The following is a 15,392-nucleotide window of genomic DNA, read 5'->3' as shown; positions in this document are numbered from 1 at the left end:
ACAATAATTATGCCTTTTTTCAAATGTACTTTTATACATTCTATATGAACTAGAATTTCAGTGACTCAAGACAAGTGGTATGTTATTTATGATAAGAAAAGAGGTACCGTTGGAATGTACCTAATTTTTTAAACATATAATAATGAACCACTTAGCTTGAATCAATGAAATTTCAGTGAAGCAATTGGATTCCTTGCCCCTATAATATACAAAACCTTTTGTTACCAGTAGTTATTTTATTGAGAAAAAATATATCAGGGGGTGTAGTACCACCTTAAGTATAAATCAGGGGCGTTCTTGGATATGAAAATGCTGCTGCCCATGGGAATTATATCAGAGCCGCCTATATTCTACATTTTCTTTCGTCTGCCTTTTTGGCAAATCTGTATAGGCTAAACATAACTAATGTTAGTATTGTTATCTTAATCTTTAACAAATAACGTGAGATTTACTTTACGCTTACAGGCATTCAATGCTTTAGCCAGACTCCAACTGTCTGCAGCGGACGGATTCGCCGATACATTAATTCATAATAAATGCGGCGACATTTTCAAGTTCCCGGTGTTTGGCAAGAAGGTTGGATTGGATCCGTCGAGATCCATTGCTGATAGTATGATACAGATTCCTGGATTCGAACCCGAGTTAATGGATAGTTCGATTGCGTTTAGGGTATGTACACTTATCTATTATTATAAAAAGTTATCAAGGTAAATTCAAACGTTCTCCCCTCCCAAACGTTCTCCCCTTTCAAAAGTTCAAAAGCAATATCTGTTGAACACTTAATGAACAATATTGGGATTTAAAATATATTATCCTGTTTTGCCAAATGAAACATAGCTAAATCCTAATCCTTTAGTTAATCCTAATTGGCAATAAAAGTCAAATTTTAATATTTGTCAATTTTTGTAAATAAGGGCCAAAACATACGTTTTTAGGGTGTTTTTCGTATGCTGTGACAATCAAGCCCAAATACTTGAAGACTAATTTCAGTTTATGCAGTCTAATTTTTGGAAAAGACATGTTTCATTCTGATAACCGATAATTTAATTAAAGAAACACAAAAAACTGACAATTATGGCAAATTTTAGACACATACTCAAGATTTTGAATGCTTAGACTTGTTCCAAGTCTTTGATTTTTGTGACTCGATTGTCAAAAAATATGCCGAAAATGCATGTTTTTGGCTCTTTTTTCAAGAAATTAACAAAATAGTGATTTTTTTCTTTTATTGCCAGTTACGACTAACTAAAGGATTAGGATTGAGCTATGTTTCATTTGGCAGAACTTGATAATATTTTTAATCCCAAAAAGTTAGTGCTGTATTTTTCTGAAATAGGGAGTAGTTTTGATCAATGATGTTAGATGCAAAAAATAGTCCATCGCGTAAGTAAGAAGAACACACATAAAACGAATTACATCATTACTCTTGAAACGTTTTACTGGTTCCCTTAAAAACAAAAGGCCCCTTTCTCTCTATGTTTTAATGTATATTGTTGGAAATAAAACATTACAATCAAATACAAAGTGCACGAAAAGTCTTAAAAGGACTACATCAAAAGACCAATTTTAGGTGATATGTAGCTCAATTTCAATTACTTGAATTGATATTGAAGAAAACATATAAAAATACATTTACAAAAATTGCTACACTGAAGCAAACATTGCAAACACAAAAAAGTGAAAATTAGAGCAAACTTTGCAAACACAAAAAAGTGAAAATTATAGCAAAATTACGGCATATACTCAAAATTTTGAATGCTTAGACTTGTTCCAAGTCTTTGATTTTGAAGCATATAACCAAGGGCAGATAAATTCTGCAATCAAATTCAATTTGTTCTACTTCATCAATTGAGAAGACATTATCATTTATTTATGTTTTGTTAGAATATGGGAATTGTGTACCTAACCAACTTAGACGTTGAAACCAAACCTTGTCCGAAATATAGGATGGGTAAGTGTTCATATTTAGTTCTGTCATTAGGAAATGAATTTGGAGAAAATCTTCTGTTAATAAAATACTATGCTGAGCCACCAGCCTGGGTGGATCACGCTCCAGTAATTTCAGATGATTGAGCTCAGTAATACATCAAAGAATGTCTTCCAATTCATGAAAACAAATAGATAATCAGCTATCGGATTAATAGCTTAGAGGGAAGGTCTTGCTGCTCAGCGAGTGTTTGTAATTACCGTATCAGAAGGTTTTCTCCAAATTCATTCTCTAATGTATATTGGTTTCGTCAAATATTGTTAGTAGCTTTTATTTTTAAATATTATTAGCCATTTATTTTGTCATTAACGACATTTAATATTATTATACCATTTATCAGATTTCATGTTTTACATTCTTTTAAACTTACTCAGTAAAATGCTTTCCTGAATTTTTATTTATTTATTTATTTATTTATTTATTTATTTCTTTATTTCTTTATTTATTTATTTATTTATTTATTTATTTTTTTTATTATTATTATTATTAATTTATTTATTTTGTAAATTGGAATTTAATAGATATGTCATTGAAAAAAGAATGTTTTGGTTTTACACTTTGATTGTTTCTTTTATTATTATTGGAATTTCATGGATATTTGATCAGAATATCTGCCATAAAAGTACAAATTGAACAACAAGTTTCTTTCATTGCAAAGGTAATTGCATTGTATCTTTTTAAATAACTGCAACAAAATCAAATATATGATATAACGGCAACCAGAATTTGTTAGGTTTTGAACATATTTGTTTCGCGTTTTAAAACAGAATTCTTTTGTCAAAAAAGAAAAGAACACAAAAACGCGAGAAATTCTGTAAAAAAAATTCTGTACCAAATGCAAATGCTCCCAAGGGGCCCAGTTTGAACATATTTATTTCTAACATTACATGCTAGTCTTTTGTTCTTCTTTTCAAAGAGATTTGCTTTTAACAAGCAAGGAAAATTTCTCTAGTAGAATTCATGTTAATTTCATCAACAATAATCTAAGTAATTGTCCCCTTTTAATGAATTACCATTATTCCAAAAAGGTTGATTGTATGCCAAATGTGGGATATGCATTGAAAGTAGAATATATTTCTGCATATTATGACACCTCGTTTGTTGCAATGGTCTCAATATTGATGTCGCAGCGTACATTTAAGTGAAGGTAACCCAAGATTTGAAAGTTACAGTAAAATCCTATTGCCTTGTATCCAGTATACATTGAAGAAAATCTGTTCATCTCATTAGATTATCCTTTTTGTTTCATGCTCAAACCCCGGGGGGGCACTCAACTTTGGAAGTGACGGTATGTGCCTGTCAATAGGCCCCTCTTTTGAAGTCGACTATACCCGATGACCCCCTTTTTTTAAAAGCCATACCCGATGACCCCCTTTTTTTTTAGTTGCGGCTACCCAATGACCCCCTTTTGTTGGTTGCGGCTACCCAATGACCCCCCTTTTTCTAGAATAGCATCATCAAAATGCAACAAAAAATGCCGAAACTGTCAAATTTTGCTCCATTTTTTCAAAATTATGCCGAATTTTTCAAAATTTTGCTCTATTTTTTCAAAATTTTCTACCCGATGACCCTTTTTTAAAATCTTATACTCGATGACCCCCTTTTTTCAAAATATTGTACCCAATGACCCCCTTTTTTTAAAATAACGCTTTGTACCCGATAGGCCCCTACTTCGCGACTCCGGTAGGCACATACCCGTCACTTCCAAAGTTGAGTGCCCCCCTGGGGCTCAAACATGTGATACTCAATTTGTTATTATTCACATCAGTAATCATAATTCACGTAATATCGAATTGTAACATTAAGATTTCAATATTTTTCTGACCAACAAGGTCTTAAATGGCCTACAATAATGCATGTTGTCCTTTCAGTGGTAAAGGTAGATTCAAAATTATCTGACTGGGAGGTGTTACAAACAGATGTAACATTTACCTTGTCATGTTTTAATATGGGATTAAGTAAATAATGATGTGAATAATGATTTTTTTTTATTGATTATCACATGTTTTATCACACATGTCCTCCAAATTTACGATACAAGAATACTAATCCAATGAGAGCTGAACACATTTCCTTCCATGGGCACTGAATACAAGGTAATAGGATTTGGCTGCAACTTTCAAATCTTGGGTTACATTTTTAATAAGACAGTAATGATTGACACACACACCGCGAAGTTTCGCATCCAAAAGAATGAGAAAATTTAAATTCTTTCCATTTTGGCCGTTTCTCACCAAAATGTCCGTTTTCTGATTCAAAACTTCTTCTAGTGATACCTTCAAGCAGGCAGACCCCACCAGTGTGGATGGGTTTTAAATGAAATAGTCTGTCCAATATAATAAGCCAAATCGGCATTAGAAGTTTGCAATGCATTGTGGGACAGTTTTTGTAGTTTTGGGATACTTTGCCCTCTGACCTATTGGGAACATTCATAAAAATTGGTTTTTGTGCGTACAAAATATAATCTAAAATGTTTTACAAGAATGAAAACAAACCCCCAAAACATTATTATCGAATAAATTAATTATTTAAATATATTTAATGATAACTTTATGACAATAATAAATAAATTAATAATAATTACAGCAATTTCCCCGATATGTCAGAGGTCAAAGTGTCCCCAAACTGCTCTCAAAAACCGAAAGTTACAACGACTGTGCTTATTAGATTACAATTTTCGGTAATTAACAGAAAACCAATTCAAAGACAAACCTGCATTTGGAAGACAGGAAGATAATGACGCAACATCAGCAGCCGACACCGTGAGTGATGTACCATACAAGACTCTCAAACTCAAGTCGTTCTTTCCTGAAACGTGGCTTTGGGAGATTAAAAGAACAAGGTCAGTCTTAAGATATGAATTCATACGAAACATCTATGCACAGTCAATGACGAATTTCAAATTTACTTTAAAAACTACCATGTATGTGCTAACTTATTCAACGTCACCGTCAACTTTGACTTCTACGTCAAAGTCACACACTGTCTACACCAGGTAATAAATTACAGTGAAACGATTGGTCTATAAATGCTCCACCAGCAGCTGAGGTCACAAAAATAACTCTGCACGCGGGAAGCGATTGGTATTGGTATCTCATTGGCTAAAAACCCGGCTAAAAACTAATCGCTGTAGCTCAGCGATTATTTATGATTTATCTTTCAAAATATGAAGGCCGTTATTGATTATTCTATTGCTGAATGTCGGACAATAAAACTTCTATTGACACAGTCACTATAGAATCGAATCGCATTCCTTTGAATTGAAATGAATTGTGTGACCAACTATATACTTCCACGCTAGATAGACCTACAGGTATGGCGGTGTATAATAATAAAATCTCTATTACTTGAAAATATTTCGTTGTATTTTATTTTGAATAAACCATATTTTGAGGCTTGCACATGAATATGTGTGTTGAACCGCTTGTTTGAATTCGAATTTCCATGAGTTATAAACGTTAAAACAGGGTTATAAGCATGCCCAGATCGTGATTTGGGATGATGACGCTGTGACTCATTTATCAAGTTGTAGGTGCATGTTTTACAGTTCAGGTTCAGTATGCCATAGCCCTCAAAAGAGCTCTAGGCGTTTTCACTGACTTGGTAGTCATCCTATTGATAGCACACACTATATACCGTTTCTCCTATTCCTGATGTTGTCAGCCCATCTCGACTGCCTCTTTCCTTTGCGCCCCTTTTTTGCACTTGTCAAAAGTAGAGTGTTTTAAATTAGATGATCTTCCAGACGGCGAAGTAAACTACATTTCAAAAAGTATTTAAACGTACGAACTATGATTATCAAAGATATTGCGTAACTGTGCCCCTTCAGCACATTTAACTATACATCACATGTTAGATATTTGCTGATATCCTCGTCAAGGAAAATGTAAAAAAAAAGAGGGGACCGGCAAAGATTGACTAAATTTTGACGTCGTCATTGGTTTCGCACACGAAACTATGACGAAAGTGAATTATGTTGTCACTCTTTTCCGCGTGCGGATACGATATTTACGATATAGACTTAAAATCCCAATGACATGTAACATTTTGGCAAATAGTCCAGCGATAAGGTCCTTGTCTGTCACGCGGTAGGGGATTTTTATCTGTCCCTATTTAACAAAATTTAATTAGTTGGATATGCACTAGCTGGGACATATATTTTGTGTTTTTTTTGTTTTGTTTTTTGAACGGCACTGCATGGGTGCGAATAAAAGCCAACAACGATCCTAGTATAACTACGTCTGCGCAGTGTTCCCGTCTCACTGGATGTTGCCGCATTGAAATGACGTAGGCCACTATTGTCTGAAAAAAGGACACGTATTTTACGTAACTTGATACAAACGCTACTCGTGTACGTTTTCTAGGTTGCGCTACTTCACACGGAAAGATACAATGTTGGGAGTTTCATGATTTATTCCACCGCCCTAAAATATATTGAAGAAAGGTGCAGAAAAGTAAAACACAATTATAAAATCATGATGACTACAAAACATAAAATAGGACTATCGTGCTTAAAATTTTATTTCACTTCCACATAGTGAGGAACATGGTGAAGCCGATGTCAATGTGTTAGTTCCGGATCGTATCACCACTTGGATAGGGCGTGGTTTCTGCACCAACACCAGACATGGGGCAGGTGTGTCCGATTTATTCCCGTTGAAAGTCTTCCAGCCATTTTATCTGGAGTTAGAGCTACCACCTTCAGTGATACGCGGGGAAAAAGTGCCAGTTAAAGTCCATGTATATGACTATCTACAAGAATGCATGGTGGTAAGTGGTAAAGGGTGGGATGTGGGTGGGGATGGGGATGTTTTTAATATTCTATAGTCATGGTTTTTCCGTTGTCCATGATGAGGTTCACAGTGGCTCTGAAAAAAGCTGATCATTATTATGCTGCCTCTTAACCACTGCGCAAAATGATGGCTACGATAAATTCGTCATTGCTGAGTGTCCTTGAACTGCTAGAATGAGTCGTTAAAAGTCACAGAATTAGAGAAGGAGAACCGGGACTCCCTATACCGCCACATACAATCGCGCCGTCAGCTATGGGGAGAAAATTGGGGGTATTCGGATCCTTGCCGACGGTGCGCGGAGACGAACGAAAACAATTCTGCGTCTCATCTGAAGCGTTGTCGTACTACGCGTGCTGGTCGCATCAAGTGCGTCTCTTAAATGCGCCCATCATCCATGTCGCGCTTGCATGACAACGAATGCCTCGACGCATTCCGATGGAAACCGAATACCCCCAATTTTTGCCCCATGCCTGTATCAAGATGGCGGTCGAGTCCTGGTTCTCTGGTTTTAATTCTGTGTTAAAAGTAAGGAAAATGATTTGATCTCAGTTTTTACCAATCGCATCTAAGTATGATGTTCATTTTGTAGATATTGATTGGTTGCTCTATACTCTTATTATAATTAATTTAACCAATCTCTTTTTGTTAAGTTGCCAATTCGTGTGTATGTTTCCTAACGAAATTCATAGCTTGCGGTAATTCGCTTGCACAATATTAATTTAGAGTCATTCTTTATATTTATCTTTTAGAATTCTACAAAATTCATGGATCTATTATTGTAAAGTTTATCTACAACAAACATTCTCCATCCAAAACTTACCCTATAATTCGTTTTATTCCCATTGTGTTATACCAGGGTCACCCACCCCCGCCCCTTCAATCTATACATTCTCCATCCAAAACTTACCCTAGAATTCCTTTTATTCCCACTGTGTTATACCAGGGTCACCCACCCCCGCCCCTTCAATCTATACATTCTCCATCCAAAACTTACCCTAGAATTCGTTTTATTCCCACTGTGTTATACCAGGGTCACCCACCCCCGCCCCTTCAATCTATACATTCTCCATCCAAAACTTATCCTATAATTCGTTTTATTCCCATTGTGTCGCACCCCATCCCTTCAATCACCAAATACCAAAAAGGTCCATTTTGCGAACGCAGGTTCTTTATGCTAATGGTTCTTTATGCTTTCTTGGTTAAAAAGTCCAAATTTTTGGAAAATGCCCTTTTGGGAGGGGGGAAACATTACCATACCCCTGTATTATACAGTAGTATAGACTAAGTTTACATTTTGTGCTTGCTTTACCTTCAGATTAAAGTTTCATTGAAGAAATCAGACGACTACACATCAAGTGAATTAAAGCCTGAGAAAACTGTTTGTGTGTGTAATGGCATGCCAGCGACTGTTGTGTTCTATATCGTTCCACACATAGTAGAAAAGGTTCAAGTAGAAGGTATGAATATAAACACATCACAGAGAGTCATTACCCCCTTCATTACGAGATCAAACTAAAAATTTATGCATCAAATTTTAAACCGGAATTAACGAAAAGAAAGCCTGTTTTTTCGGCAAAAATTGACGCCTGGTTTGTCTGAATATCCCAAAATTTGTTGCCATGGTGACCCTCTGAATGGAAAAGATGCAGATTTAACAGTTGCGCCTAGACTCGAAATGTTGTGCTTTTTGTTGCTAGAGTGTCTGATGAAAAACAAGTGAATAACTTTGACTGCTCGGGGTGTGTAGGACAGTGTGTCCCTTTGCATTCCTACGAGTCATCCTTCTTCATTTCGGTCTGCTTAGGGACATTCCTGAGTTAATACCGGTTTTCCCATCTTGAAGTCATTCTGGTAGCCTTGGAGTGCATGTCCTAGTGCAAATGTATACGTCTAAGCTGGTTTTAAAAACCTTAAAATAAGGTGTAATATGACACATTTCTTGCAAACTAGTGTTTCGACCCAACGATAAACTTATACAGATTAAAAATTGATTAGTAAAAGGATGTTGTTTCGGAATAAACATTACGGTGTTTACCGATTGTATTTAAATAAGTTTTAATAATCGACGGAAATTTCTGACATATTCTTCAATGCGTTCAGCCCACATATTTAAAGATTTTCTTTACTGTCATTGTTTGTTCTGATTCAAAGTTTACGGTATTTCTATGGAGGACAATATCGACGACAGCGTATGTGGTGAGGATCCTGTTGATATGGTACAGATCGGTCTTCATGACTCGGTCAAGAAACCACTAAGTGTTCAGGTGAGAAATAAAGTTTTTGTTATCATTAATTCGATATAAAGAATTCATTATTATTGAAATTATGAAGGCCGCAATGCATTCAAATTATTGTCAGAGTTAACTGCAATTTGAATGGATATTTTGATTCATTAACAAACTTACGAGATTGTTAGGAATCTATTATAATATTTTTCTGGGATGCTGAAGATGTTACACTCGTGGCCTCTATGAGTACAAAGAACATAGAGAAGGAGCTGATATGATATGTCTCTAAACATGGATCTGCAAGAGATACAATACTGGGCTACATCTTGGTCCTTGGAATATATAGCCTACTATTTGGTGTTCAATGTTTGATGTTATACAAGTCGGAGTACCCAAGTGTCAGTATCTTTGAAATATCACCAGAAGAGGCTCTTGGAAGAGGCAGCTAGCCAGTGTTAATCTACTTGGCATGTCAATCATGGTCACCTGTGATTACCAGCATGGCAAAGACTGCTAACCATCGGCTTGGACGTTTGACTTGCCCGCCCACTACCTCGAGGCAACCTGCAGAAGAAGCTTGATTCAGGAGCAATTTCTCCATAATTGACCACTTACAGGCAGTGAATCAAATTTTTGAAAAATCTAGGGAATACCAGTTGACCATATGCATCGCTTTTGTGGAAACAAATCCAGCTATCCAAGCACTCAAAAATCAAGGCATAAACATAATCTACATTAAGACCATCCAGGAAATCTATACCAATGCCACAGCTATACAAAGACTTCATAAGGACAGTGAACCATTTTTTTATCAGAAGGGGAGTACGCCAGGGAGATACCATGTCATGTCACCCAAGCTGTTTGTGGCAACCCTAGAAGAAATCATCAAGAGTTTGAACTGAGTTGATAAAGGCATCCATATAAATGTAAAGCTATTAAACCATCTAAGGTTTGCAGATGACATTGTGATCATATCTGGAGATGCAGCCGAGTTGGAAGAAATGTTAACTGATTTGAACAACAAGAGTAGGAAAGTGGGACTCAAAATGAACCTGTCAAAAACAAAATGTCATGTTCAACATGCATGCAGATAACAAGGAAATCAAAATTGGAAGTGAAACACTGGAACAGGTATCTAAATACACATATTTAGGACAAGAGATTTGGCCAGATGGGAACCAGTCGCAGGAAGAAAAGAGAAAAACACAAGCAAGATGGTCTGGATTTGGGAACAAACAAGAACAGAGGATGTGTTAATAAAATGCGAAAATAATTAAATTTAGGAGAGCTGGACATCTGAGCAGGATAACAGATGAAAAATGGAGTCAGCTCACAAGAGAGTGGCAATCGTTATATGGAACAAGATAAAGAGGAAGACCTCGAGCTAGATGGAGAGACAAGCCGGTCAGCTACTTGGAAACAACAGCCAGGACAGGAATTGTAGGAGACAGGAGAAATTGGCAGAATTTAGAAGAGGCCTTTGCCCAGCAATGGGACGATATGGGCTGATGATGATGGTAGTTACGGCAACAACTGTAATTTTAACGGTAGAATGTTGGCTACCTGGCAATACCGTTTAACATACGTGGTTTCTACCGTATTTTATACAGGATTATTCGCATTCTACCGTAGTTTTACGGCAATATACCGTATATATGCTAATTATACGATGAAATTCTTGTAAAATCGTCGTTTTTACGGTAGAATGCTGGCAATTTAGTTGTCAGGTATTCTACCGTAAAAATCGCGGTCAAATTTTTACAGTGTATACTCCGGGTGGTTCATACAGTCGACCTTTGCATGGGCATTCCATCAGATCGCACGACGATGCCGTGAAAATTCAAGGTCAACTTGGTCTCCCGCAGAAGAAAATTTCTCTCACAATTTGTAGGCATCTACCAGCACTATCTTGCCACCAATTCGTCAGCGTTAACTAAAATCACTACTGTTGATGGCTAGATTAGCTTCAAAATTAATAAAATAATTGCAAACATGAGACTTGTCAAACATAAAAGTTAAACGATATTTTCTTGATAATGTATTGATATATCTTTTTAAATTCAGTATCGTGGAATTTACGTGGAAGATGTCTTCAGTTCCCACTTCTGCCCATCGGGTACGTAATTGATTTAAACATCTGAAAAAAAGTAACTAACCCCCCTTAAACAATGACCGCTATTCAAAAACGGGCGATTGTATTACAAATCTGTAAAATGCGTTGGAAGCAGAATTTATTTTTGCACATTTTGACACCTCATTTACAAAGTAGCAGTTGACTGAATATTGGCGTCACATCGTACATCTAAATCAATGTAACCCAAGATTTGAAAGTTGCAATAAATTGTATTGATTTTGTATTCAGTATAATGAAAGGAAATCTGCGTAATGATATCTAAGTGTTTTTGTATTGTATGTAAGTGCAACTTTCAAATCTGGACCTCACTACATTAAATTGACCGGTATTTTATTGTTTTCTGGGCTATGTATCAAAATGAGGTGTCAAAATGCGCAGAAATAAATTCTGCTTCCAACGCATTTTACAGATTTGTAATACAATAGTCCTTTTTTGAATAATGGCAATTTTTAAGGGGGTTAGTTACTTTCTTGAGATGTTTATTATGCAAACATTGAAGCATGCAAGCTAGTAAGCAGTAAGCCCTGCGTCCACCACTCCAGTTCTTGGACACTGGATCTAGTATACAAAAATATACTGCCATAAAAGGTTCTGGTTAAAACTATGGGATCGAGGTTAGATCAATAGTACTATTGTCGCGGTTGTTTGATAGCATGTAAAACTACGTCATTTTTAAGAAATGGTGAACACTGATGGCGCTATTTAGCTTAAATCTTAACAAAGGGTAGACACTGGTAAAATGATATTAAACAGCAGAAAAAAGTAAAAAATAGCAACTAAATTTTCGAAAAACTTTTATCATGAAAGTTAGGAATAACATATATTATTTGGCTAAATCAAATTTAAAAGATATTTTTAAACAGCGCCCTCAATTTGCACACAAATATAGAGTTTATAGGATAAAAAATATCACAAAAAAGCAAAAAAGGATGAATAAGTTGAAAAAGAAACGAAAATCTATGTTAAAAAGAGATGGAAACATGTACATATTAGTGTGATCGTTGTTGGTATTGTACAGGTGTAGAATTATTATGTTTAGAAAATTTAATATAAATGATCACATCAAATATTTTTAAAAAATGATATTAATTGATCTCAACTAGGGACCATACTTTTAAAGAACCAGTATATATTTGTTTTATATACTTCATTAATATATTCTTTGTTCATTGATTGGGCAAAAGAAAATTATTCGACATTTGTACTCTCCTGCTTCTATCCTGAGTGAACAGCCAGTTGAGCACAGCCTATAATTTGCCCTTCAAAAAATCGAACAGGCTAAAATCGGTCTAATCAATTACAGCAGCCAGAAATCACGCTATAGCAGTTGCACGCGCGTACTGTTGCGTCGCATCGGATGCTCGCACACGGATTGTCAAAAGTACTATTTACGGCTTGGAGGTACTATTTACGGTTCACCGGGATATTGAAAAGACTATTACAGCTTACTATTTACGGATGGGAGTACTGATGGTCAGACCTATTTTTGGTCATGTGATCCCATTTTAACCAATCAATGAACAAGAATGTATTAATCAATAATATAAATAGTTTTCTCTGCCTCTGATATGTCTGATCTTCTTGTACCGATGTAATCTGATCGTTCTGTAGCGTCCTGCAGAAGAGAGGGCTGCCCGGGGGCACTCAACACAAATGGTATGCTCCTCCGGAAAAAACCTCTCTTTGGATTTTGCAGCTCCGAAAGACCCCCTATAAATTTGACCAAAATAGTGCTCCGAAAGACCCTGAATTTTGATAATTTCAGCTCTGAAAGGGTTTTTCAGGCGATTTTAAACCAGAAAGCCATGAAAGACCCTTGATTTGGACTGTTCGCAGCTCCAAAAGACCCCCTTTTATCGGCACGCCGTCAGCTCCCAAAGACCCACCACCTCAAAATTCCGGGGAAGCATACCCACCAACATTTTTCGATGTGCCCCGGGAGGGCTGGTACCACATTCTCTGGTGTATTTGCCATCTTACCAAGAATACTTGCTAATTTGTCGGCGCTCAACTCTATAGTAATCTTAAACGAAATCATTGTAGTAATTTTGACTCATACTAATATCAATTTGTATTACGTGACTTACTTATTCGCAGATTACTCAGATGGTATCTATGCGGAACGCGTGCTGCTCCGTGAACTTCCAGCAAATGTTGTCCCAGGATCGGTATCTGCTGTAGTGTCTATTACAGGTACAGTTCCATTACTTCTTCCCCTATAGGCTATTGCTTTATTTATTTTATGTTATTATTATTATTAATTACTATTATCATCAATATTAGCAGCAGCATAATCGTTATTGTTATCATCGTCGTCACATTACTGGTGGACAACACGATAATTCGCCCAATAAAGACTTAAAAAGTACAGGCCCTATGAAGAAACGAATTCTTTTGTTGTGCATTTACCCATATAATAATTGCAATTAAATTTTGGGAGGGATGTATGCACAGTGATTTGATTATAACAGAAACACATATAAATCATTATTTGCCTTTATTATGGATGAGTAACCAACTGTTGACATAACTGCTGGATATCCACCGCAATAGAATAGCTCCTGGCATTTATTTTTCTTCTTAATTCCTCAACAATGGTCACTGACCTTAGTCAATGGACTAAATCTACAGAACTTATCCATTGCAAATCATGACTCTTTGAGCTGTGTGAAGGATCAAGAATATTTTCTAAGTTATTGTTGGGCCAACTATCGAGTGACCACCGAGTAATGAACATCATCGTTATCATCATCATTACAATTAAGATACAGATCCATTGTTATGTGAAGAATCTGGGCCCAGATCTCTGATGGAGACTGAATCTATCATGGTAGAATGGTTAAATCAAGTGATGTAGCCAGATATGAAATAGTCAAAATAATCTTCGTAACCATACTTGTTGTAAATTTATGCTTAATCATATAGGAGACATGATAGCTCCATCCTTGATCCATCTGGATAGCCTTCTACGCTTACCTCTTGTGTCTGGCGAGCAGAATCTCCTTGATTTCGCGCCAAATGTATTCATGCTGAGATATCTTAAAGCAACCCATCAGCTCACGCCAAAGCTCCAAGAACAAGCTATTGCCAACATGATCACAGGGTATCAACGCCAAGAAACCTTCCGCCGTAAGGATGGTTCCTACAACGTCTTCCGAGATGATCTTGAAGGAAGCAGTTGGTTGACGGCATATGTGGTCAGAGTATATGCCTATGCATCACAGTATATGTCTGTTGATGTCGGTAATCTAGTAGCCAGTGTGAAGTGGTTGAAGAGTCTGCAGGATGCTAAAACCGGATGCTTCCGTCCAACTGGGAGAATCATTCACAGAGCTCTAAAGGTACCTTTTTAAATATTAAACAAGGGTCTGCTGGGTGTATGAACGCGACATATATCCGTTTAATAATAAAAACAGGTTAATAATTTGCTAAACAAATCTTTTAAATCATCTTTATTTTTATTTTGAATTTAAAGGGCTCCGTCAGGGATGAGGTAGCTTTAACTGCATACATCGTGTCTGCAATGTTGGAAGCCGGTATACCTAAGAGGGTAAGATATTATTTGTTTCATATTGATTGTCTTCAAAAATGCTTTATGCGGTTATACCTTCTTTACCTTCTTTTCTGCTTTCAAGATGTTTTTCTCTTTAGCTTATACCTAAGGCGTCTAACATTAGTTTATTCTCCTCCTTTTCGCTAGTGTTTTATTATTACACTGTTGTAACCCTATTATTATTTTATACCACATTGTCATTTTAACTCTTCCAGGATCCATCGATCAGGAAGAGTTGGGAGTGTCTTGATCTAGCCCTGAATGGAATGGGTGATGTATATACAGCAGCCCTAATGGCCTACACCTTTGCACTGGCAGACCAACCATGTATTGAGAAGGCAATCAATATCCTTAATCAATTGGCAGTCGAAGAACGTATGTCGTTTTGTTATGGTTCAAATAAGATATACTTTGTACATCATAAGAAGGCTCAATCCTTTATTGATGGTGCATTTATCCATAACCTTACCTATTTAAATAGTAAATGAAGTAAATGTTCTGTGGATCTATTGGTCATGTCCTGTAGATAGATTGGTCATTATGCAAATATTACAATTGGGGTAAGTATAATGAAAGAGAGGCACCCACAACATTTCTCCATGCACACAATACATACAGAGTGATCATTGCAACGTGCGGCTATCTGTTTAGCTTAAATCATGCCTTTTATGGCATGCCCACGTTGGATGTATGTTAA

At 36.3% G+C, this 15,392-nt stretch overlaps 1 protein-coding gene across 1 annotated transcript in view; it reads left to right on the top strand.

Moving 5' to 3' along the window:
- The window catches only part of LOC140159359 (pregnancy zone protein-like), a 35,225-nt gene that overhangs the window by 1,103 nt on the left and 18,730 nt on the right, over positions 1-15,392 (top strand). Inside the window, exons 3-13 of the mRNA XM_072182806.1 lie at positions 466-669; positions 1,885-1,951; positions 4,679-4,829; positions 6,526-6,757; positions 8,096-8,237; positions 8,932-9,044; positions 11,073-11,124; positions 13,240-13,335; positions 14,068-14,483; positions 14,618-14,692; positions 14,911-15,070. Of these exons, the coding sequence (XP_072038907.1) occupies positions 466-669; positions 1,885-1,951; positions 4,679-4,829; positions 6,526-6,757; positions 8,096-8,237; positions 8,932-9,044; positions 11,073-11,124; positions 13,240-13,335; positions 14,068-14,483; positions 14,618-14,692; positions 14,911-15,070 (1,708 nt within the window). The remainder of the gene's footprint in view (positions 1-465; positions 670-1,884; positions 1,952-4,678; positions 4,830-6,525; positions 6,758-8,095; positions 8,238-8,931; positions 9,045-11,072; positions 11,125-13,239; positions 13,336-14,067; positions 14,484-14,617; positions 14,693-14,910; positions 15,071-15,392) is intronic.

This window comes from Amphiura filiformis, chromosome 8 (genome assembly GCF_039555335.1).
Source record: "Amphiura filiformis chromosome 8, Afil_fr2py, whole genome shotgun sequence".
NCBI classification, from domain to species: domain Eukaryota; kingdom Metazoa; phylum Echinodermata; class Ophiuroidea; order Amphilepidida; family Amphiuridae; genus Amphiura; species Amphiura filiformis.
The sequence above is the reverse complement of the archived record's forward strand: the minus strand, read 5'-3'. Positions and strand labels throughout refer to the sequence as shown.